This window comes from Rhipicephalus sanguineus, chromosome 2, assembly GCF_013339695.2.
Source record: "Rhipicephalus sanguineus isolate Rsan-2018 chromosome 2, BIME_Rsan_1.4, whole genome shotgun sequence".
NCBI lineage: Eukaryota > Metazoa > Arthropoda > Arachnida > Ixodida > Ixodidae > Rhipicephalus > Rhipicephalus sanguineus.
In genome coordinates, this window is record NC_051177.1 from 65,731,327 (window position 1) to 65,755,816 (window position 24,490).

The following is a 24,490-nucleotide window of genomic DNA, read 5'->3' on the forward strand; positions in this document are numbered from 1 at the left end:
AGCGGCAAAGCGCATTCATTATGGTTATTTTGCAATACCCCTTTTAACTAGCTTGGAGTGGCCCGAAGAAAACGGCAGAAGCGGCTTATTGGCCCTAGGCTCGTACGACCAGCGACCTGGTCTCGCTCAAAGAACATTCGTAAGTCAAGAAAACGCAAGGCGTTGTTTTGCGGCATTTCATGCGTGACTGCGAGCGGTTGCAGGAAACGCGTGAACAGATCAAGTACGTTTGAAGAATCATTGCCAAATTCGCCTGGACTTGATTCTAGAAAGACAACGTAGTCGTCTACATATCTAAACACCTTCTTTACATTTGTGCCTGTTACTAGAAACTAGAAACAGAGCTAACAGGCACAAATGGCACAAACAACGGCACAAACAACGCACAAACAGGCACAAACAACGCCAACGTAAGAGTCGTCCTTTCAGCACCAAACAAGCTTTATAATCTGTGCAAGGCCTCCTACAGTGGTTCTGAAAAACCCAGGTGCCAAAAAAAGCACAAAGAAAGCTTTGTTAAATGTGAGAACAACATCGTTTATGAGTTACTGCTGTCCTGTGGCAAGAAATACATAGGGCAGATGGGACGGTGTGCCAATGACAGGCTGCGTGAGCACGCAAATAACGTGCGAACTGGAGGTGTGGGACATGTGGCTTTCCACTGCCGGAAGTGTGGGTGCGATCACATGTATTCGCAGTGCACTGCGACAGGAAGGAGCCAGGCACAAACAACACGCGAGATAATTGAAGCGGCGAAGATTGCAAGTTTGGGAGACATGTGCATTAGTGCACCTTCAATTGACCTATCCAAAAAGAACTAGACTTTCTAAGCAAGGCCCACAGGGTGACTAGACGATAGTGGTAGTCAGGAATGACCGCTTGATCTCTTAAAGAAGAAAAAAATCCGGTATCAGGTTGTTTGATTGCTTATCATGCATACTTATTTGTGGTTTTACATGAAGCCTTCCTGTACAATGCACCTGCGTGCGTTGCTTTTTGTTGTCTATATATATATATGTACCACTGTAGAAAATAAAGCATATGTTGGAAGTCAGCGCTGTGTCCGCGTCGTTTTTCGTCCCTGTTCTTTTGCGCGCTCAAAAATGTCAAACACACACACACACACACACGCAGATATATATATATATATATATATATATATAAAATGCTTAACAATTGTGGTGACGTGGCTAAGGACTACGCATTATTCGCAGGATGTTGTGCCTATAGTTTAGGTGCTTACTGATAAAACAGTAGGTTGTCATTACAATGTGAACATGTATGAAATGGCATGAAGTGTTTAAAACCGATTCAAAGAATAATTTTACGAATCGCAGAAATTTCAGTTGTGTTATAGGATGAAGGCATGCAGATGTGAAAGAGAAGACACAGACAAACCAAACGCTAGCGTTTGAGCTGTCCGCATCTCTTCTGTTTCCGTGTTGCATGGCTTACTTTCTTCTAGAATCAACATTTTTTGTTGTTTTACGCGAGCGGAATTGTTCCGAGACTCATCTATATAAACTTCGAGTAGCATTTTATTTCCCCCAGAGGAATCGAATGCAGCACTGTAAAGTTGCTACAAAAACTTGTTGCGGCTGTCATGCATCCACCACAGTGTTCCTGTTTGAGTAAACCCGGTGGAAGTGCCTTGTTGAGTAACAAGAGGTAGCGGCACCAACTTTCGTCGATTGTCAGATAAAAACCCTAATGGTGTTCGCTCTGATTTGAAGTTCTTTTGAAATTCTTGATCAATCTCTATAAAACTTGTTTAGTTTATGTGTAATTTGTACGCTGATTTTGAAAATGCAAATATTTTTCTACTATTATATGTCGTGTTAAGTATATCAAACATTTCATGTGCCATGTTAGGCCTGCACGAGTTACAAAGTAAGCATATCACAATAATATGAAATGGGAACTGTATGCAACATAACCAGAATGCATGTCCTAAACCCACTTAACAATAGTCATAGTATGCTGAACATTGACCAGTAAGTTGTATGTCTAGCTGGTGATTCGCTCACGAGAGTCAATATTACGTAACTTTTAACTCAAATGGGTTTAAAACGCAAGTTCGTATGTGGGCTAGTGGGTTCATGAACATTATGCCAGAACAGCGCAGTAAACTCCTTTGCCAGAACAGCGCAGTAACTCCTTAAAACTATTGCATACAGTTTTTATCCCCTAACATAGCGATATGTCGATTTACTTTGTAACTCCAATTTTGGAAAGGCTTGCTCATCAAGACACATGAAATTTTTATGTGTAAAAACTGCGTTTTCTTCCCGATAATTGCATATTTGAAATCGCCACATAAGTAAACCTAAACTCAGCAAGTTTCATCAATATCGACCAAGAAGAAAAATAAACGCATTATTTGTTGCAGAGTGTCTCATTGAGTACCACGAAGTAGTCACACTGACTCTTGCCAGGGGAGTCATGTACACCACTGTCCTTAAGGACAACGGAGTCAAAGGAACGCTCCAGTGGGGGTCAGCGTTACCATGGCAAAGGGGTCGCCCTGACTACCTAGAGGTACTAGCGGGAAATAAAAGGTAGTCATGTAGACTCCTGCGTTGGGAGTAACGTAGACTCTCTGCTTGTGAAGAAGGGAGTCGTTGGTCTGAAGAACGAAGGGAGTCGTTTGACACCCCAAATTGTGAAGAAGGGAGTCGTTGGTCTGAAGAACGAAGGGAGTCGTTTGACACCCCAAAAGGTCATCATATGTGTAGCGAGGCGATTACCACCCAAAGGTAGTCAGTACAGACACCCTTTTTTTAAGAGTGTAGACCAACATCAGTGGATGGTGTTTGTCATATTCGTAGACCACCTGGGCGTATGTGGCCTACGTAGCCTAGTCTACAAATGGCTGTCAATCAATCTGACATTATCCTCGGTCAGCATGAAGCCATTGCATGCCCAGCGTCTTAAGGAATGAAGAGGACACTTCGTCGTTCTGGTGGACGAAGTGCACTTTACGATGCGGTGATGTGGATATCATATGTAACTTTCGTTAATGTATTCCTTCGGGGTCGAGCAATGCTTCAATATAGCTTGCTGAATGATAGGAATACAAACGTAATGTTTATTAGACTGCTATAAAAGCGGAGCCAACACTGGAACTACAGACGTCAATCTGATATGACGCCCGTATTGTAGGAGCACACATCGTAGGAGTATCATGTAGTGTTTATTGCTTTCTTGTAAAATTAGATAGCCAGCACCACAACCACAATTGACGCTGCACCGAATTACGCCTGCGTAGGCTGTTTTTCCAAACCAATTTATAGACCTGGCGTGGGTCAGTGGTAGAATACCTGATTGCCACGCAGAATGCTTGGGTTCGATTCCTGCTGGGATCCTGATTTTCATTCTTTCCATTCGCCCGGTCAACGCTGCCGGTGTTGGTTTTTCTTAAACGCTCTCGCATTTGGACTACCAATGTCTGTTCTCGCCGTTCCTGGGTAGATATAAATGTCAATCACCTGTGGCGCATACCCGTAAATCGCGGCCCGTGGTAAACGGGTATGTGCCACACGTGTCCAGTGGAAAGGGCTTGACGACGTACGCGACAGGATTTTCACGTTATCAATGTTATGACCCGACAGTCATATTCGTCAAATCCTCTTACCCTCCCATGCAAATTTTGGTCTACACCAAGTTAAGGAGGCGATTATGAGAGCACCCAGACGTAGGCGGCTAGATAGATAGATAGATAGATAGATACGTAGATAGAAACGCTCAAAGTGCCAGAGGTTCGCTAAGAAATGCTTCGCATTTAAAATCGGAACAGTAGCGAAAAAAAAATCACATGGACGGCGACAGGTAAAGACGCGACACAGCGCGATTGGGCTACTTTTCCGAGTTATGCACTACCAACTAGGCCATCAGTCTGTCCTTTTGTTTTCATTTTGCACCGAAGAGCCTTTTCTGTAAATAAACCGACGCACAATGTGCCCTTGTCTGATTCGTGCCTTCGCTAAGCTGCATTAGCGGGAAATACGATTTGCGAATGGGCTGTTTGTCTCGAGCCTGTATACAAACCGAATACTTAAGCTAACTTTCAGATAACTTAAAAGTTAATTGTTTATACCAAATACGTTATATTCATTTTCATACTGTGTTCCTTGACAATGACAGTGAAATACAGTACTCCAAGGCATAAAAGCGGCCGTGAGGTACCTCGGATTCACGATGCTCGAGAGCGACAAATATCAGTCGATCACTTCTGCACCATTTTCCCCGCAAGCCTTGAGCAACTTACCGATTCAGCACTGCTCCTTTCGAGAGACTCGGTTTCACTTTCCTCTTCTCTTTAACACCCTCTCTCGTCGTTATGAGGGCGACGGCCCCGATCAGACCAAATAAGCCCCAGCACTTCCCATTCGAAACTGCTAAAATTGTAAAGATGGCGACCGGTACTTAGTGTTCTTTACGCGCACTTTGCCCTCACGTCCGAATCATACTTTTGCGCGTTTTGTGCCTTAAAATTAAATGCATAGGTAAATGAAGCCCGATAGAGGGGGATGCACACAGGCTGAAGAGAGCGCCACAGGGTGTAATTATGTAAATCAGCGTTAATTACCACATTCAAATCTCTCTGTTCGCCCATCACTATGGATCGCTGTAGTGTGTCCATTTGTTCGTTATGTTTTGCCCCCTTTTCCTCCATTCTTTGTCTTTTAACAGTAACAGCTAAAGAGCCCCGCCCTAATTATTTTCTGCCTCATTACTGCTGTTCGTCTCGCACGCTGGTTGTGTTCCGACGCGGTGCTGAGCTTTTCGGTACTATTGATTCGTTTCAAGTGCAATTGCGGAACGCTCGAGCAGGTGTACAGACAGTAGGATTCTGCACTCTGGGCCCCTATTCTCAAAAGGCGACAATCGCAAAAGTATCGCCTTTGGTGCGCGCTGATTGGCTATTGAGCAAACCGGAAAAGTTAAGGCGCCGTCTGGTAATTCCGCCGAGGTCAATTTTGCGTCATGGTGCTCGACGGTGCTCTCGACATATTTGCAATAAACGAAGGCACCGTTAATCGTCGGTTCGTGGTGAAGTCTAGCATTTCATTGACGTAGGCGGTAGCTTCTAGTATTCAATCCTCGGTGGATATACGCAGCATTTTTTACGCTGAAGCTTTCATCGAGCATTACCTTGGGGTGTTATAAGCACTCGCTCTTTGCCAGCACGTGTTTTTTCGTGGTTTGAACGTCCCAGGAACATGAACCGTGCGTTGCTCGCGTGGCTTATCGCGAGCCGGCAACATGTTGAGATCTTGAGACGATGTCGCTGCGGCGGCACGCTACAGCTGAACTCTCCGAGTACGCCGTGTTAAACTCTCAACGAAAATACGTTTCACGCAAAGTTTCATTCTTTAAATATTATACTGTGCATTAAATAATCGAACAAAAAAACGTTGAAAGCACTTTCAACACGTCTTATACTTCAAGTAGCCACGGCCAAGCCGGCCAAGCCTGGCCACTGCGTAGAAGCAGCAGCACACGCTCGAAAACGCCGCACTCGGGTTGCTCTGCGCTCGTAGGTGCGCTCACTCCTGTGTTGTGAGACATTCGTAATACCAACGGCCAGTTGCAACAATGACGTCACAGGCAAGTGTTTTTTTTTTTTACTTACTGAACGCATCAATTTCTACGTCACCAAACGCGATACTATCGCCAGGCCTCGGAAAGTCTCAAGTTCCAGCCATCGCCGAAGGGGGGCGAAAAAATCGACCCCGTCGCAGCTAAAAAACAAACCATAGTGGCTCCGTTCAAATCTGCCCCCGGCTACGCCAAAAAATCCGCCAGAGGCGCCGTAATAAAAGCAATATTTAAGAGCAATACAGCTATCATTGCCGCATAAAAGTGTTTTTTCTTGTGTAACTGAAAATAATGTTTGAATGGTGAGTAAATTTGTTGTTTAGTGATTGAAAACATCTCTGCCTTGTCGCTCACCGCTGACGGCCGGCGCGCAGTAGCGAGCAAGCAGACCGTCGCTGTGACCAGTGACGAAGCGCAAAAAGTGCGCCGCTGCGTCTCGGGTGCCGCAGATAACGCGCAGAATATGCGCAGTTATCGTCCGATGGTTGGCAGCTGGTTTGTTGCTCCCCGTTTTCTTGCGAATTCTATCGGTAATGTTGTCTAATATACGCATGAAAGTTTTTTTAATTCACCGATGTAATCATATTGCAATTATGGTGGGCAGTCGCTGTGCTACTGTATGGTGCCGCACGAGCTGCGATACCAGCGAAGACGTCAGTTTCCACAGGTTCCTCGACGATGGCAGGTACACGTACTTTCAAGCTCAGCGTTTTTCTTTCTGCTTTATGACCTCGTTAACATATCACACTTCACTGTTCTCGCTTTTGAGTTGTATGCTAACACGTGTGGACAAAGCTGCTATTTCACTTGTACTTGCAAGGTCTGGTGGGCTCAAATGAACGAGTGAATTATGCGATGGCATGAGCACGACTTGGCCAGACTGTTGATGAAGCCTACTTTCCAGTGGCGATGTCACAATAAGAGAATGACCGGGATAGAAAATCATTTCTCCCTTCTCTGTATTTCTGCACCTCTTTGAGGCCTTGCATATATCCCATTTATGGGCTGTTTCATCGGTATCACGTGTTAAAATGCTCACATTTTCTGCCATTCTGTAGGCATCCACCAGAATGTGATTTCTTTGCGTGAACCTGCTTGGTATTCTCAACCTGACCGCAATATGTTGTAATAACAACAAACCCGGGGGTCTTCAGGCGTGCTCGTTGAAAGCAAGTACTGAAACTGTAGAAAAAAAAAATGCTGATGCTTTACGCCTGTCCTACAATACAAGTTGGTTATTGTGAGCGCTAGCTGACGGTGGAAACGGGCAACAAACGTCATCTAATTTGTTTGTCTCTTTGGAGTACCGCGAAGGCTAGTCGTTTACGAGCTCACAATGTCTGAAGAAGGGCCTTTTACCGGTTGCTCACTGTCAATAAAGATTATCGTTCTTTTTACTCACCCGTGAATTGTTCTTACCGGTGCCAGTTGCCAATGTATGCCTTTCGGTTCCATGCATGTAACCTCCGTACGCACAGGTACTGCGTTCCGAAGGGCGCTTTGGCGTGCTGCTGGGCGTATCGACGCGCTCAAAACAAGCGGGTGAAAGATAACGAGACCTCCGTAGCCCTACGCGAGTCCCGGCCTATTTCGTCCACTTATGTTTAAAAAGGATAGAATAAAAAACCAGCCGAGGCACCCGCGTATGCGCATACGCACCCGGTACGGAATAAAAAAGGCAGCCATTTGCTTTTTTCTACCTAAAAAAACAATAAATTTTGTTTTCCGCTTCCTGTTTACGCAGCGCCATCGCTTGGGTGCCTTCGGTAGTTCCATGCGCTACCGCTGCTTATCTTTCCTACCGTTGTCAAGGCTACAGTTTCCCTTCTCTAAACTGGTTCTTTATTCTATGCTATCGCCTTTTGCGATCGTTTGAGAATACGGGCCCTGCACGCGGTCTCTTACAAAGACCGTCCGGTGCTTTACCATACGATTCTTGCCTTTCTTCCTACCCCTCTTCCTCCTTTAAAGGGACACTAAAGGCAAATAACAATTTATGTCAGAGTGAAAGCTCAATGTATGACAACTTCTAAAACAGCAATATTATCAACAGCACTTACTGAGAACAACAGCCTACTTACTGAGAAATTAAGCTAAATGTATCACATGATGAGCGCCACGAGTGGGACATTTTCGAAATGATCCCAGTGACGTATGAGAGTCTGCTTACAATAAATCATTAGTAATCAAACTAGCACAATAAAAAAGAACCCTCCGTGCATCAAAATACGTAATACAATGCTATTTGTTCGTTTCCGTTTGATTCATGGAAAAAAGAACCTCTGTGGCGTTGCCATGGGGAACGGCGCGCGTGGTTCAAAGGTTCCGTTTTCGCCGAACTGCGCTTCGCCTGGCGCCCTGCTTCGCTGACGCGGTCGCGTCTCAGTGGTAGTTTCGGGATCGTGTACTGCTGCGTGTGTTTTGCGCGCTCTGAAAGTCGCAGGTCCGCCACAGATTCGTCGCCCGACACCGCACTTCTGGTTTCCTCGCTGCTTCCGGGCTCGGGCTCGGGAGAGTCGCGGCCGAGGCTGCTATCGTAGTACGCAACGACGCCGGCACTACGAGCCCTCAGCAGCATACACGTTCATCGGGGCTCAAGTCGCTGAATTGGAGCCCAGTGTCGCGAGCCAATGTCTCGTTGTCAAGTTCTCCGCACACATCCATTGCGGCGATTACGGCAAGGTTCGATGGCTTCGATGGCCGTTGTTGCTGCTGTGGGTCACGCTACTTTGGCTCTGCTGCTACTAGTGTCGGCGGCCGCGCAGTAAAGGTGGGCAATGTTGGGCACGGCAGCAGTGACGTATGAAAGTCTGATTTCAGGCGGGTGATTTGAAGTGCGCTAACGCGAATGCGGACCACTAAAACGTGATTTTATTTTAAAATAAGCACCTTCCTTGGCATAAAAGTAGCACTACGAGGTTTCTGGGCCGCTATTTCAACAACCAACGTCGACTTAATATATGCCTTTAGTGTCCCTTTAAGAACACACACAAAATGTTTACAGGCGATGCATTAGATTAAGACCATAGTTACTGTGGGTAAAGAGTGAGAGCAGAGTTGATAATGAGGAAGAGTGACGCGTGACTGGAATGAGCCTTACATTATACTACACCAACGGGCTGTAGAACAAAAAATAAATTATAGCTGATGTTTAGCTGTCGTGTGGAATGAGCATGTACGCATTATTTTCTCTATATTCAGTTTGATGTTTTCTATTTTCAGCTTTCTCTATTTAGTTTTCTCTATTTTCAGCTCTATTTTCAGTTTGATGGATCACTAGCTGCCGGTAGCTTTCAGTAGGCACAGCCTCCAGCCAAAATACATCGCAAAGTGAGGCGCACCAACGCGAAGAAGGGTGCGCTAGGAAATACCAAACATCAGTAAGTATGATCGATGAGGGCGCTGGCCCGGTAATGTTTTCAACCTATAAACTGAACGAAGCACCACGAGTGCACGTGCGCGACATGTCACGTCATTGAAATGATAATGCACCCCAGTCAATATCATTCTTGAGGGCCAACCAGTGACCATGACAAAGTAAAGTTTGAATAACAAATACTGTGTACTGCTTCAGCGCTATTCTGAGCAGAAACGGGCTGATAATTCATGCGCGCCGCGTAACTCATCATTTGGCAATTCCAGACAGATAAGATAGCAAGAGATAGCGCTGAAAGTAATGAATCCTCAAATTGTCCTCGCGCAAATATTGAAGAGTAGAATTTCCCTTGAATGTGCATAACGGTGTAAATTTATGTTATTTTAATAGGTAACCTGAACCTCACAAAGCTATAAGTCAGAGAGTGTTTAACGCAACCTCGTTTACCTGATTTCCTACAGCACCTAAAATGATTACAGCAGCCATTGATTTAAATGTGATTCAAAAGTATGGATAACACGAAATGTTATGACCCCCTACACCCCGCAATAAAAGAAAGCGATCCAAATAATCTTACTCATAACAGAACACTTATTGCTAACAACCAAAACGTGCGTCGCGTGAAATACGACCCGAAATTTTGGCTACCGTAGAAAACATAAAATATTCTAAAAGGACAGCTGCATAAATGTTGGACCCGCATGTTGGCGATTCGTAAAGGAATTGCTGTTCGGAGCTCCATCCCCGAGAGGACGTTTTCTAAATGTTCACGCAGCGTATAATCTCTTCACGGCCTATCGCACACTCGGTGTTCCAAAGGGCACAAGGGAAAGCAAAGATCTAGTCGCCTTGAACATTACCATTTGCGATGAGGGAGATATAGACAAAGTAAGTAATATAACCACTGATGAAAACGTTGAAACACAGACCCCACTATGAAACTGAGTCCTGTCCGTGCGTTGTGGCAACTTTCAATGTCTCTGATCATGGATGATAGTACAAGAACTCACGGCACTACGGTCACCTGCCACAGCAGCACTTGCAGTTATTCTTGTTCTTGCTTTTGAATTTTACTTTACTTTCGATGCTGCGGTGTTCGCCATCTCACGTTTACTATTATTATCGCCTTACTGTCTCCCCTCGAAGGCAGCTTTGTCAGCAGGAGTACATTGCGGAGATTGGTTGTTTCATTTGCTGGCATCGCTGTCTAGCTTGAAGAGCAATGCTTTCATGTCTAGTTAAGAAAATAACGTTGATGCCTTTACAAGAGCGGTTAAAACAGTCATTCCAGAACGGTGCTGTGAAGCGCTCACGTAATCCGCGAGAGAAAACAGAAAAGATGATATCTTTTTTTTTTCGATATGACGCGTCGATACGACGTCGATATGACACGACCTTTATCGTGCAGGAATTAGCGTATACGCGCATTAATAGCCCTAAATTGACGCGTTTCCTTCCGGGAACACCGTACATAAATATGCATTTTTTATAAACATTTAGACTTATCGTTTTTTATCTCTCTACGCTGCAACTATTCGAGTTTGTTAGTGCAATAGCGAGACAGGATTTCATCCAAAAGTAACATTGTGGGAGGCCGCAAGAAAATAAGTACGAAGAAGTGCATTTCAGTCATCTTTTATTCGGCGAAAAAATAAAGTATACGAGCCTACATTATCTAGCCTGGAACACAACATTGGCGTCATATCCGTCATCAGCAACGACATGTCCGCCCCCAAGGCGCTATAGGCGTTGCCTGTCTTCTCACTTCCCGCCTTTCTTTCTACTTCCATCCTGATTTCCATGCCATCCCCGGTGTGACCGTCTCACATCTCCCTAGGGCCACACAAGGCTCGACGACTGTGCCGGAAGCAAAGCAAAGCAAGCTAAAAAGGAAATCGGTAAACTAGACGAGTGAGCCAGACGATGTCAAATACTGCCGTGTAAGCGCCAGAGGCGCATGATCAGTGAAAGGCGCCACGAAGAAGAAACGAAAATAAAATGGCGTATGAATAAGGTTATCTCGGCTCCCTTCAATCTCCGCTTGTTTACGAAGAGGGAGCCAAGAGTACCGGAAGCCCGTAGTTCCCCGTTCTACTCTTTCTTTACAATATCTCCGTGTCACCACTCTTGGACAGAGCGTGCTTAGCTTTGCGATATCAGAACTAACGTGGTTATGTTTACTGAGATGCGCACCGTGTTTGTCAGAATGAAGTGACGGACGCAGTAAAATGCCAGTACAATGTCTCGCCAGAGCACTTCAGTTTTGTCGATAACATCTTTATGCCATATTGCTGGGATACTACCTCGACCATCGTGTTTCTTGGTTGCAAGAGAATCCTATAGATGTACGACTTGCACTGACTACATCTACATAGGATTGACAAAATATAATCAATACTCGAAACACGTCGCCTAAGCACACTCAATTATAGATACGAGATTCATGGTAGAATGCGGATATAAGTTGTTTGTCAAAGCATGGTCTATCGATAATCTTAGAACGTCCGTTCATTGATTGTCTACTACCATCTGTGTGGTTGAACTTTTCCTTTTAGTCTGTAGAAAAAAAAAGTCACAGTTTCGCCGCAAGGGCCAAGCAATGAATGCGATAGCAAGAAACTAAGGCTATACGAAGTGAGGCTCTCCAATGGATACTCTCAGTTTGAACAGCGCTCCTGTTGCAAAGGCGCCCGAAGCAGCGAAGGAAACTAGCGTGCTTCAGGTGTCGAGCTGTGAAACTTGATAGTTCGCGCTCATCTTCTGTTTGTTCGTTTAGCGGCGTCCCTTGAGCTCGAGTGACTTTCGTACGCTCCGTAACATGAGCGCGGACATCACGGTGAAAGCTTGAAACATTACTCTTCCCCTCACCACGAGAAAACCGCGCGAGCAGGCAGCGGAAGGGCAAGGTTCTCCCTGCGCAAGTATAAGAAGGGAGCGAGCTCGCCGACGACTTTATATGCGCCCGTCGCGCTCCTAGCGCCATCTCGCTGGTAATGAAGAAACACTTATAAGCGCCTGCCGTCTCTGAGTCCGTCCAGCGGTAAAGGGTGTGTATGTAACGCTCGTCGTTAGCCACGTGGAGGATCTGCGTTTCGTGGCGTAGTGGTTAGCGCCACTTGCTGCGCAACAAGAGGTCCCTGGTTTGATTTCGCGCTTCGGAAGCATTTTTCTGAATTATTTTTCTTTGGGGCTTTTATATATATATATATATATATATATATATATATATATATATATATATATATATATATATATATATATATATATATACATACTTATACATATACGGTGCATGACCGCGGCGACGGCAAAATTCAGCTGAGACTGTCCATATAATTGCTATCGCAATAAAAAATTACACCATCTCCCGCTAAAGGGGACCATGAGGTGATGCGAAGCCGGAGCACTTGCACGATCGCGTTCCGCTGGCGTTCGCTGGGCATGCTACCGACCTCGCGTCTTGGAACGCGTAAGAGGGACACTACGCGCGTCGTGTCTTCCCTCTAGCCTGGCCGTTAATTCTCACAGGGCGTGCGGGGAACGTCGACAGGCGCGCGAGAGAGCGGCAGCGTAGGGGAGGAGAGAGAGGAGGGGACGCGCATGCGCTGGCCCTCATCGCGGCGCTGCGCAGGAGAGAATTTCGGCATGTCGAGCCCGCATTTCAGAGGAGCCAATCGAGGGAAGCGCTGGACTGAACGCGCGCAGCGCTCTCCACTTGAAGGAGAAGAGACTAGATGAGGAGAGTAGCGTATGCACCGTGAGACCAGAAGCGAGAACGCAGGAGAAGCGCAAGCAGGTGCTGGTAGAGAAGTGGAGAGAACAACGCGCAGCTGTTGGAGAGAGGGAAGGAGGAGAGTTGCGCATGCGTAGTGTGAGTGCGGACTACCCGGCCGACGCCGAGGGACATACCCCCGAGCAAGAGATGCTCCGCATCTAAAAAAAAAAGAAATGAGCCTCACATAGTACCATTATTGGCTGCTAAGACAAGGTAAACTGCGATGACCTGTATTAACGAAATCAAATGTTTGTTCAAGAGACGCGCGAAATGAGCATTCCGGTTTGCCACAGCAATCGTCCTTATGAGAAGGACGTCAGTACTTCTATTTGATATTCATGCTCAGGCCCACATTAGCCAGCCCAGACATGAAGCACCGTCGCTATTTTTAGTCGCATATAACGCGCTATTTGTTTCAGGCTCGGCTTGATTGTTTATGCTATAATATATGATATTGCAGGCTTGCGTGACGATACGCCTACACCGAACGTATCTTTCATGCTGGTCATGTTAGAAGAACTTAGGTTAATATCGTATTCGATAGATAGATAGATAGATAGATAGATAGATAGATAGATAGATAGATAGATAGATAGATAGATAGATAGATAGATAGATAGATAGATAGATAGATAGATAGATAGATAGATAGATAGATAGATAGATAGATAGATAGATAGATGATGATGATGATGATAGATAGATAGATAGATAGATAGATAGATAGATAGATAGATAGATAGATAGAACGCTCAAAATGCCTGGTGTTCGCTAAGAAATGCTTCGCATTTAAAAAAGAAGACCAACACGATCTAGTACAGAATATTGCTTATGGACGAGCGTGCGCCATAAAAAAAATCAAAACAAAACGGCAGGAACCCTATTTACCGTTTTCAGCTTGCGTAAAAAGATTCTCATTGCCCTAGACTTCTCATCTAAATTTCCCCAGGCATCCTTATGTAGAAGTTCGCCATCCTGGTCGACGCCACGTTGCGAAATACGGTTAGTACCCACCTTTACGGCGGCAATAGCAGAAATGCTCCACGAAGCTCTGAGCTTCGACCTTTAAGACAAGTACCTCCTCAGGCCTGGCTTTTCCCGAAGCTCGGTCTGCTGAATAAAACATTTTCTCTGAAAAATACATGAAACTGCGCTGCCTGCGTTCTATTCTGGTGGATGCTGTGGTTCTCTTCGCGGCAGCACTCAGTGTAAACATGCCTACGGAAAAACATTTTTTCTTTACATTACAATTTAATGTTCATATTTCTACTTCGGTGTTCTTTCTTCCTGTTTTGATCATGCTAGCAGCAGCTTACATAATCATGTGTTCTCTTTCTAGCACACATGTAACCGAATGTAGTTAACGCGCCACAACTGCGTGCACTCACAATACTGCCACGGCAGTTTACGACTCCACAAATGAAGTATACAAAACAACGGCGATTGGCTTATGCTTCCTTCCTTCAAGAATTGTTCCTATCTTCATATATTTGAGCCCCACTTCGTCGCTAGGTATCCTTCAGGAACGTACGCCACTGCAAAATTCTGAGAGCAGGTATAAGTCATCACCTCATTTCGCCGACAAAAATAGTTGCGTGCACAGCGACGAATAAAGACAAGGAAGAGGAGTCGGCTGCTAGCGTGTATGTAGGATAATCCACACGGACCCAATCCATTGGCTTTATTTAGCGTTTTTGCGCAGGAACCACTAGAGCGATATCTCTTTTTTGGGGGGTTATTCAAGTACGTTCTGCGCTTAAATCTTACACGTTTAGAATCGTCAAACATTAACATCTGATTTCGGTTTTGCTACAGACCACCGAACGGCCCCGGCTTTTGTTTCGGGTTTTTGCTTACGGCGTACATGACAACATGCTTGCATAAGACACAAATTTTTGGCAACATTTTCTGTATAATTCCATTTTGTTTTGCTCTCGCCATGTTTCAATTGCATTTTTTATCCTCATGAGGTGACTTCGCTATTTGGAACACGTTTGCCTTATCTGATTTATTTCTTTTCCTTACACGTGATGTACCGCCTGAACTACGTAAGCTTTAACAGACGTACTTTTTTAAAGAATTATGTGCGCCAGGCCCGTAGCCAGGATTGTTTTTCGGGGGGGTGGGGGGAGGGGGCACTTGCTGAAAACCTTGTCTTTTGAGAAAAACACCTATTTTTATTATTTATTTTTGACTAAAACACCTACTTAATCAAAAATTTTGGGGGGTTGGGGGCCGGGCCCCTAGCCCCCCTCACCCCCCCCCCCTGGCTACGGGCCTGCTGTACGCCTCGCTCCAATAACACAGCCGAATGATATTGATTCCATCTAGTCGTGCGTCGGGTTTGACCTACAAATACGTTTAAACGTGGAGCGGTCATGGCAGTTCTCCGCATGATAAATTACAGGGTTTCACGTGCCAAATACACAACATAATCATGTATTGAACTTACAGTGCTGATATACAGAAGGGGAATGATCGATGACATAGAGCGGCTAAAAGCAGGCATCGAACACGTTGTACGCAGCGGTCGGTGTGGCTGTCTAAGAATAAGAACGACATTTGATTTCAAGCGCCATTAATGCTGCTTGAAATCAAGCAGCAGTGAGCACGGCGTGTTGCATGGACAGCTGCTTGTGTGGCGATGTTAACGCGCAATAAATGTCCAACCGATCATTTAGCGATCAAAAGTAACGAAAAAATTGATCGGAATGGATGCTAGAGCGCCTCTCATGTTAATTTTAAATGCAGAGCACTTTAGGGGACCGGGTTATCGTCCATCTATCTCATGTGATCACGCTCACAGCAAAACGCTCAATACAGGCCACAACAACTCGGCTTAAAATCAATGAACAAGGTCTAAAATAACATAATTAACAAAAGCAGCCGAGAAGTTGTCGCATCAATTATCTTCAAATCGCTGAAACGTTTCGGAAACATGGGGCAGACTCTAGCAGGCTGCAAGAGAGGGCGCCACCGCCTCGCCGAGAGAGCGAATGCCACTCCCCCTGCGCCGCCTCGGCGTCGGCGCTGCGCCGCTACGCGACCCAGCGCCGACGCAGAGGGGGGAAACAACCCGACGGAACTCGCTGCAGATGACGCGTATCTCAACTGCCGTAAGAAGCAGGAAGTCGATACATCTTAGCAAAAAGTAGCGCGCATGTCGCACACCGAGTTTGTGAATCCGCCTATCAAGATTCTACTCGTGTCGAGGAAACCTTATATGCTCTTCTCAAACATTGGCGTCATTGACGCTATGGTAAACGGAGCAGCAGTAATTCTACGAACGGGAATCGCTGGGTACACGTGCGACGCCCTTCCACATATTTCAGAGTGGTGGACCGCCGTACGTTTTCCTTCTACATTTCAGTACTGGCCTAGGAGCCTTTCTGAAAAACCTTTTCTCACAGCGTTATGCATAAAATGTTGAACCATATAACTCCCGATTCCAGCCTTACGAGAAATGGCTCTAAAGCAAGCTTCATAACATACTGAATACTCGAAGCGCGCCAAAAGACATACACAGTACAGGCTTAACAACTATAACCATTGGAAACAAGATAGTAAAGGCGCATCAGAAAAGACAGAGACATGAGGCGAAGTCGCATGTGCTTTTTTTATTTTAAATCTATTCCGCATAATCTCATTATATACAAATATATCTACTACCTGCTGCATTCTCTGGCAGTTTTACACAGCACTTCGCTCGCACTGAGCGCTGGGGTTAGGTGTTTCTCAATGAACTGAAACTCTAGAAGAATGAAAAAAAAAACCATGACACATCCCACCTTAACACATGGTACTTTCAAAGCCCAGAAAACGAAATATGGGATTTTGCTCTTTCCGCACAACGGAAATATCTTTGCAACAACTACGATATGCCTCAGCCACTCTGTAACTCAGCAAGAATGATTTCTTTTATTCAACTTCTTGCCATAGGTGCGTAATCGTTCCTCATTTATTTCTATAGAATGTTCGTTACTGTACAAAACATTAGTCGCCTTTGCCAGACATTTCCTGTATGCGCTGTGTGCTCCTGCAATCCAGGAACCACGGTCTCTATTTACATGTGCTTGTACACTCACCACATAGTGCACACATTGTTGATACGCTCCGTCTGTGCCGAAAGAGTACAGGCCACTGCGCTTGCACACCGTCTTCTGGCAATACCATTGCGCTGTCCTGGTTGCATGAATGCTGAATAAATGCGAGATGTTAAGTAACAGTTACTGCCTAATTGCATATGACGCACAAATAAGGAAGAAGAAATGAGGCAGTACAAATGCGCGTGTTTGTATTTCTCGTCGTTTTGCTTACGAAATTGCTTACCTCGAACCCATTCGTTCCCACGTGGGGAGTGAGGGGGTGGCTATTGTCTAGGTGGCGTCCGTATGTAGAAACCGAATACAGACAAACAAAAATAATGAAAAATATGTAGACAGTGCAACTGTAAGAGTGCGCTGGAAATCTGTCTCCATATAAATACGGCGGCCCTACGATTATCATTTATTGTTCTGCCATCTACAGCTATGCTATTTTATCAAACATGCAAAGTATTACGTCGTATGATGTACTAGCGCACTCGCTTTCCAAAGCAGTGCTTGACATTTGCGCGTACACTTCGGGAAGATATGGGCGAAATTTTGCACTCAGTGGCTTGTACTCTGACGACAAAACAAAAGCGCAGTATTTGTACAAGTATGCAGTTATCGAACGGCAATATGTCGCAGTATAAATATGTGTATTTCTTCTGCGGGTGGGCAGCATTTCTTTAGCTTGATTATCTCTCTGGTGTCAAGGCAATGGAGAAGTCACGTTGATATGAAAAAAACATTGAGGCCCCGTCGGTGGTCTTCCTGTTCATTTCGCTGCTTTTCTATTGGACAGATGCGTACAAGCTGTGCCGTTGGAGCGACGAACGATATTTCATCTCTGCTGTGGAAAGAAAAGAAACAGACAGCGGTAAGAACGTAACAATCAGCAGACAGAATAACTGATGCTTCATTCGTATCCATGGTCTTACAAAAATACAGCGTACAATTTTGACAATATTTCCTTTCTGAACACGTCAAACCGAGAAAGTGGGACAAATAAATATATACAATAATGCAACTTATGAAATCTTTTCTTTTCTTACTGCACGCGCTTACTGCACGTACTTACTGCCTTACTGCACATGATTCCCGACCCTTGGTTTCAAGGGCTCGAATGAGGCATTAGCGCTGCTTGTAAATAACCTACCTAGACTTACGAAGTAGACTTACCTTAATTATCACCTCTTGTATTTTAATGTTATAGGTACCCTCACTTAGCATTGGCATAATTTTAGTACATTCTTAACTTTTACATGCTTAGACGATCTATTTTAGGCCTCTATACAGCCTTTTACACCAACGAGCCATCTCATTGACAACTCATTCCCACTTTGTGTCTGGCAGTCTTTGGTCAAAAGTGGCCCTTGTGCCAAAAAAAAAACCTATTAATAATAAACATCATCGTTACTTAAATCGCCATCTCGTGCTACCAGGAGAAGGCGAACAGCCAGTGCGTGAAGGACACAATTATCTTTACTCGAAAAAGCATGACGTAGTTATTAACGTTAAGGTCTTGCTCTTCTTTTGTTGTTGTTACGTACGCATAACGTTCCTAAGGAGATAAAAAAGATGAATAATGCCTCTTTATTTCCCAATCAGCAAGTGTCGTCCACAATCCAGAAGTAGTGCCAAGTACAAGTTGCGCGTCATGTACCCACCCTGCTCAAGTCGCTCCAGGTCCCTGTCACACTCGGTGTCCGACATTTCATTAAACTCAGGCAAATTTCCTCCAGTACAAGGCGTGTGAAATGCGCTCAAGTGCAAGTCCCGTTCACTTAAACACCACCTGACGAAAAAGGGAAAAATAAATACAGCAATAATTTAAGCGAGAGAAAAAGTAGCATCAGGGAAGAGTACACTCTGCAAATAGATTGAACTGTACAGCAATACCACGTAGAAACGCGCGTGCTTTCGAATCCGCGTTCAGCAACTGCTGACGCACTTCTGCATCACTAACACAGGATGCATGATTCGTGCACGCGCACGGCGTGTGTGAATTGGCGCAGCACGAAAAACAGTGCAAAACGAATTAGGAATAAAGAAAAGTAAACATTACTGAATAAGCTGCTCATTGCACTTGAACAAATGGGACACCTGAGTTACTGTTTTGGCCGGTTGGTGTACACTGTGCATATGCATAGTCGTCTTACAAACACAGGCCGGTTCACGGGGATTGACCGCATGAGTTGTGCTTCAGAGAGATCTAAATGCTAATGGATGAGGCCGCAATGTACCCATCCCATCAAAGAAGTCCCGCATTTCTGAAGCGTGTCTTTTCCGTTTTCATCCCTGTTTATCAATGTATTTGCATGCTATTGAAATAAAAAAAAACGGGTAGAAAGCCGCAGCGCCAATATATGTCGCTATCACGTCTCGCCGAACGCTGTGCACGCTAACAGCAGCTATGAACTCAGACAACGAAGGACTTTTAGGAATATCGCACAAGATCTTGGAGTTGACGGTCGCATTGTTTTGCACTACAGGCCGGCTGAAAATTGCAGTATGTTATTACCCATTATTTTTAATGTGAGTTAAGGAACGGCCTTACAGAACTACCGCGATGCGCTGCAACGGTCAATTCGCCAATTGTCGATCATTATAATGTATCTAGATGTAGCTTCATGTCATCGGCAAAATATAATAATTCGCGTTAAGAAATCGATCAGAAACAAAGTTTCACCATAGCGAGCCGCGTATGTCCATCTCTTGAGTGAGCTTTTTTATAACGATAAAAAAAGCACTAACAACAAAGAGGTATCTATTGTACTCCTCAAGACTGCATTATACCCAATAGAGCTACGAATACAGCACTCGCGAAGTATTTCACAAATCTTTTTGTCAATCCTTTCGTCATAATCTTTAGTACTTTTACGTTTCTAGTCGTATATTTTATCACATTACCAAGATACAATCAACACACGACAGTGCGTACGTCAAGTCCACGCTGGAGACAACAGTCGCTCAGGAAATGCATGCAGCACAGCTGAGTGTTTGGTGAAAGCAGGAAAAAACGTGCCAGGGGACATCGATGGAGTGAAAGAGGAGGAGAAAGAGAACATGAGGGTTGGCAGACCTACCTAGCGGGGTCTACAGGAGGGCGGGTATTTACCTGTCCGGCCGGTCGGACTCGCCGGGCTCGGACCAGCGATAAGCGGTGCCCGACGAGTGATTGATGGGTTCTTGACAGCCGCTATAACCGTACGCCGACGGGCGCCCTTTACCAGCGAGCCGCTGATAGTACTGCTCCTTTTTGCACATTTCTGCAAGAAAGTGAGGAATGTGTGTTACACAACTATTCGCTATTGAAACGGCATATGCTATGACGGGTTGAAATTATTCACGCATCATAGTGGTATCTCTTTTGTGAAGTAAGGAATGCAGCCAAAATACCTTTGAAGTTATAGCTTTCGTATTTGTACTTATGATCCACATATCATCCCACTAGGAAGGCAAAACGCTTCTTATCTACACGTAAGTTCGAGAAAGCTAGCTTACTATCCACACCTATGTTAATTCTTAAATAACAGCATCAAAAATAAAACTTCAGTCTTTGTATAAAGGCTTCTGTTATTGCATTAGCATTCGCGGATATGCCACTTTCAATGCCAATCACACAGGAAGCATGGTACTCACCTATGTGGTTTTGGAGCTTGTCGTTACATAACGAGTGCTTAAGTTCGCTTTTGAATGCATGTGATTTCTGAAAAAAAAAAAAAAGACCGAATGGATGAATACATGAATTGGTCATGCACTGGCATTCTTTTTTTGTCATGTCACACCATGTTTGATTCTCCCTCTGAGGCGCGCTGCTAATTTTAATAGCGAGAAATGCTTTGTCATTGAGCGCGCATAAAGCGCTCATCTCTTGTTACAATCTTCAGCATGTCCTTCAAAGAGGTAATTATTCAATTGCCGCCGTGAGAACAAACCTAACTTCTGAAGTGCCATTTAGTATAATGTACTGGCGTCATACTGGTGCTGCGAGACAATGCTCTTGTATTTTATTAGGCCTGGTAGCATTACAACAACCAACTTATCTAAGAGTCAAGGATATCTAATGCCAATCCATATTTCTTAAGTTTTACGTATTGAGGTAAATAGTCTGGATGAATATTTTTATCATCGTCCACCGGCCAAGTCAAAGCGTCCCAGTATGTCGCCATCGCATTCATTGCTGCATTTCAAGTCTCCGCCAACCCGGTATCACGTAAAGATAATATGTTCACTGATAAGATCACTACGAACAACGTGGGGTTAGGCGTGTTGGTATTCCATTTCAGCATATATCACAGGAAACAAGGACAGACTAAAATACGATGAAGACAGGCGCTAGAGGACAATACGTAAACTCACTGTCCTTTCTTCGTCGCATTTCACTATGTCCTTGTGTAGTGCCCTGGTATATATGCTAAAATGATAAGTCATTCAATCCCCTCCTAGTTTACAAGAACCCTTACCGAGCCGTCCCGCGGGTGCTGAGGCACGTCGTACGTGTGCTCGACCATCCTAGCCGAGGCGTACGGTGACATGGAGACTCCAGCAGCGGCCATGGCGCGGGGGCAAGGCTCGTCACCGTCGTCGCCTTCGCTGCCACGTCGAGAGATGTCGGGCAGCTTAGAGGATGCGTACGGCGACGGGTAGTACTCGCGGCTGCCTGCGTCACCACCACCGCAACCTCCGTGAGGCTTTTCTAGTTCGGACATGATGAGCGAGTCCATCTTCAGGTCCTCACACATGCGCACACCTGTTGACAAAGGGAATACAAAGGAACGATCGCCGCACATTCTTTTGATATAAAACATCCGTATTAAAAGCCATAGGTTAGCGCATACAAGATGATTAGACAGTTTGCCAGTGCATGTATGCAATTATCCCGGTTCTTTCGCGTCTCAAACCAGGAATGCCTTATTTGATCCGAATTACATTCACAATAAATATATTCTATTGTTTGCGCTTGTTAAATTTTGTTCTGTCGTTTCGGTCACCGCCGTTGTCAACACATTTATTATTAAGATAGTTTTCATTTTATGTATTCTGATGGGTTCGCATTCGCATGCGTTTGGGTCCTACTTTAAAGTACAGTGAATAACTACACTTTACAACTACTACGCTGCATGCTAACCAGTTAATTATTTTAGATATGAACCATCTGGTACATCACTGTTTTCTAGCGTTTTTATGCGCGTATACGAAACGATGAACAGAACAGTAAATATGCATGCCTTCATAAGTGCTGATGGCTGATGGAGGGGTCCCAGAAGACCTCCTTCTGCAAACAAGCACCATGATGGCCACAGTGACGGCCATAAGGACAATGATGGAGCAGCAGATCGGCACGATGATGGACAAGCTGCGATACCGCGGACTGCCGCTGTCCCGTCCAGCCTCAGATATTTTGTCCGGCTCCAAGGGATCTGCAAAACATGCGCAGAAAAGGTACAACGTGTGGTTAACAAGAAGAGCGCGGATGATTTGCGCTATTTTGAACAGGCTACTACGTCTATTTCGGTCGTTTCGAATTCACATTTAACGAATAGTCTTGTTCTCATTGTCCGGGCTACCTCAGGGGCTGAAAGATCTTTAGTAACTGGCATCGCTGACTAACTTCTCTAAACGCAGAAAAGAGTACGAGACAAGATAAACTGATCTGTAAACTCAGTTGTACTCCTTGTGTAGAGTAGGCATATTAGGGCTTGCTGACCTAATACGATGATGTATATTACTTATAAATCTACCTTATTTGGGTGACCGAAGCGTCACGTACAATGCGACAATTTGTAAGGAACACCCGTCACTCTGCATTCGCATTCAACGAGGCACACTGTGACACTTGCAGCAGAGTAACATGTATTCCTAGCAACAACAACAACAAAAAATCGATATCAAGAGGAAGTGATGTGGCGCGTTCCACTCACTTCCTGCAAGCGTCAGCGTGGCGACGGTGTACTCGGCTTTGGTGGAGCCTGCGCTGTTGTAGGCGACCACGAGGACCTGGTACCAAGTTCCAGGCGCCAAGTCACCGAGGATCACAACGTCTCGGTCGGGGAGCACTCGCGACGACAGCAGCGTCCAGTCTAGTTCGTCACGTGGCCGGTACTGAACGAGGAAGTGGCTAATGGGGCAACCACCATCACGCCAGGCGGCCAGCACCAAGCCAAGACTGGTCACGTTGGGTAGTACGGCCGCCTTTGGTGAGGGAGCCTGGGGTGCTACAGGGAACGCAAGCGAGTCATACCGTAGCCGGGCACGCTGTACAGGTGCTTTGAAAGGCGTTTGTTACCACTCTTTCTGTCACTAATAAATCAACGAGATAACATATTTCGACAGCCTTTGTAAACTGTGACCATATCAAGCGTTTTCAGAATCTCGAACAGGCCTGTAGCAATGCCTCAACTTCAACGACGTGCAATCCGTTTAATTATTGGCAACATAGAGCACCAGTGCACGCCGCAGCCGCGCAGTGACTATGGCACCATGTACCGTACGTCAGACTGTCAAATAAGAGCGCTCGTAGCGTAAGCTGATGATGTAACGTGATTATGTAAATGATTTAACAGACAACGCCAGAGAAGGCAGTAATGTAAGTGTACCGCATATGCCATCTTGCAATAGAGGAGATAAATAGAGTCGCTGCATTCTCTTTGAACACTTCGACCGTAAGAATACGTTCGTTGAACAATCTGCTTTTAATAAAGAGCTTGATCACTCTCTTTCGATGACATTGCTGCCATAGCGCTCAATAAAACATCAGAATTAATAGTAATAAAAAAAGATTTGAAGATATAGCCTCAGCGAGAAGCCACAATAAAAATACTTCAATTTAAAACTCTTGCAAGGTTAACCACCTATACATTTTTATCCAACATGTCAGCGACATTTAGAAAGGAATCTAGGTATAATTCCTGTCAGCAGGCATTGAATACTTGCGCACGTGGAGCCCGACCAATAAGTATGTTGATTTTTAATATTTGCGTAAAAAATATAATTCATACAATTTCGGCGTTTAAGATGGCAAACGTTTCGCTCAAAAAATGTGTGCTTGTCTGAGATCACGTGCCACGTAATCGTTTGATACAGGCTGCACGTAAATTTGTGCGCGTACATGGATGTGCACGTACGAAACGCTTTTGCATCCTTGACAGATATTTCGCAATGGCTAGTGCAGGGTTGAAATTGCCAGGGGCTGACATAGCTCCTCAACGAGGGTGACAGCGATATGATCCATCATACCCGTACAGAATACTACACGCATCATTTTCTATGAGCGTGCAGCCAGACAGTCGCTCGAATGAGCCGCGTGAAACACTCTACTTATTTGTGACTTACCTGTTCCCTCCGTTTTGACTTGCAGCAACTCTTCGGGTTCGCTGCGTCCGTTGCGGTTGAAGCTGAGCACAGACAGTGAATAGGTGCTGCCACACTGCAAGCCTTCAAAGAGGTAGCTGCCCTTGTCGGGAGTTATAGAAACTTCGCTCCACTCGAGTCCTTCCTGTGTGCGGTAGCGGGCAACGTAGCCTGCGCAGCCACGCGAAACAAAACGTAGGTGATGCTTACGTAATAAGATATGCGACAGGTAGTGAACGTAGTTATACGAGATTTGAATTAGCACGCGCTCGCTCGGTGCATACATTAATCGCAGGGCAG

The 24,490-nt window shown here is 45.1% G+C and overlaps 2 protein-coding genes across 3 annotated transcripts in view; both read right to left on the minus strand.

The window, feature by feature from the left end:
- Positions 1-17,528: 17,528 nt before the first annotated feature.
- Positions 17,529-21,586, minus strand: LOC125757161 (uncharacterized). Of its 2 annotated transcripts, none has more exons than XM_049412421.1 (5): positions 21,304-21,586; positions 20,480-20,546; positions 19,956-20,106; positions 18,505-18,632; positions 17,529-17,684 (listed from the first exon to the last, which is right to left on the minus strand). In XM_049412421.1, exons 1-5 carry the CDS (start codon positions 21,580-21,582, stop codon positions 17,629-17,631), a joined length of 681 nt encoding a protein of 226 aa, XP_049268378.1. In that variant the 5' UTR covers positions 21,583-21,586; the 3' UTR covers positions 17,529-17,628. The 2 variants fall into 2 exon arrangements, with proteins under 2 accessions (XP_049268378.1, XP_049268377.1); XM_049412420.1 differs by having other exon boundaries at positions 17,529-17,687.
- Positions 21,587-21,782: 196 nt separating this feature from the next.
- The window catches only part of LOC119381640 (Down syndrome cell adhesion molecule-like protein Dscam2), a 125,950-nt gene continuing 123,242 nt past the window's right edge, over positions 21,783-24,490 (minus strand). Inside the window, 3 exon segments of the mRNA XM_049412850.1 lie at positions 21,783-22,260; positions 22,762-23,055; positions 24,173-24,361. Coding sequence (XP_049268807.1) covers positions 22,004-22,260; positions 22,762-23,055; positions 24,173-24,361 — 740 coding nt within the window. The 3' untranslated portion in view covers positions 21,783-22,003.

Coding starts and splice junctions, on each gene's coding strand:
- LOC125757161 (XM_049412420.1), bottom strand. CDS start 21,582: ATGTGTGAGGACCTGAAGATGGACTCGCTCATCATGTCCGAACTAGAA. Junction 18,633..19,955: donor GAGTCCGACCGGCCGGACAG/GTAAATACCCGC, acceptor CTTTTTCGTCAG/GTGGTGTTTAAGTGAACGGG. Junction 17,688..18,504: donor CCTGGAGCGACTTGAGCAGG/GTGGGTACATGA, acceptor TTCTTTCCACAG/CAGAGATGAAATATCGTTCG.